Source organism: Phaethon lepturus, unplaced genomic scaffold, assembly GCF_000687285.1.
Source record: "Phaethon lepturus isolate BGI_N335 unplaced genomic scaffold, ASM68728v1 scaffold13748, whole genome shotgun sequence".
In the NCBI taxonomy this organism is placed as follows: domain Eukaryota; kingdom Metazoa; phylum Chordata; class Aves; order Phaethontiformes; family Phaethontidae; genus Phaethon; species Phaethon lepturus.
In genome coordinates, this window is record NW_010555624.1 from 1 (window position 1) to 233 (window position 233).

Consider the following 233-nt stretch of genomic DNA (forward strand, 5'->3'; position numbering starts at 1 on the left):
GCGGCCGCCATGCCCGGCATCGACAAGCTCCCCATCGAGGAGACGCTGGAAGACAGCCCCCAGGTAAGAGAGGCAAGATGCAGCCTGGTGGGTGGAGGCCGGATCGGGCCCAACCCGTGGGCGCCGGGCCTAGCGCTGCTCTCCTCTCGCTCCCTCCCCTCGTATTCCCTCGGGGAGACGTCGGAGAGCCTCGGCGGCGGCCGGGAAGGAGGGAGCACCCCCCCCCGCCGCGG

The 233-nt window shown here is 72.5% G+C and overlaps 1 protein-coding gene across 1 annotated transcript in view; it reads left to right on the forward strand.

The window, feature by feature from the left end:
• Positions 1 to 6: 6 nt before the first annotated feature.
• The window catches only part of APPL1 (adaptor protein, phosphotyrosine interaction, PH domain and leucine zipper containing 1), a 25,528-nt gene continuing 25,301 nt past the window's right edge, over positions 7 to 233 (forward strand). Inside the window, exon 1 of the mRNA XM_010292229.1 lies at positions 7 to 63. Coding sequence (XP_010290531.1) covers positions 10 to 63 — 54 coding nt within the window. The 5' untranslated portion in view covers positions 7 to 9. The remainder of the gene's footprint in view (positions 64 to 233) is intronic.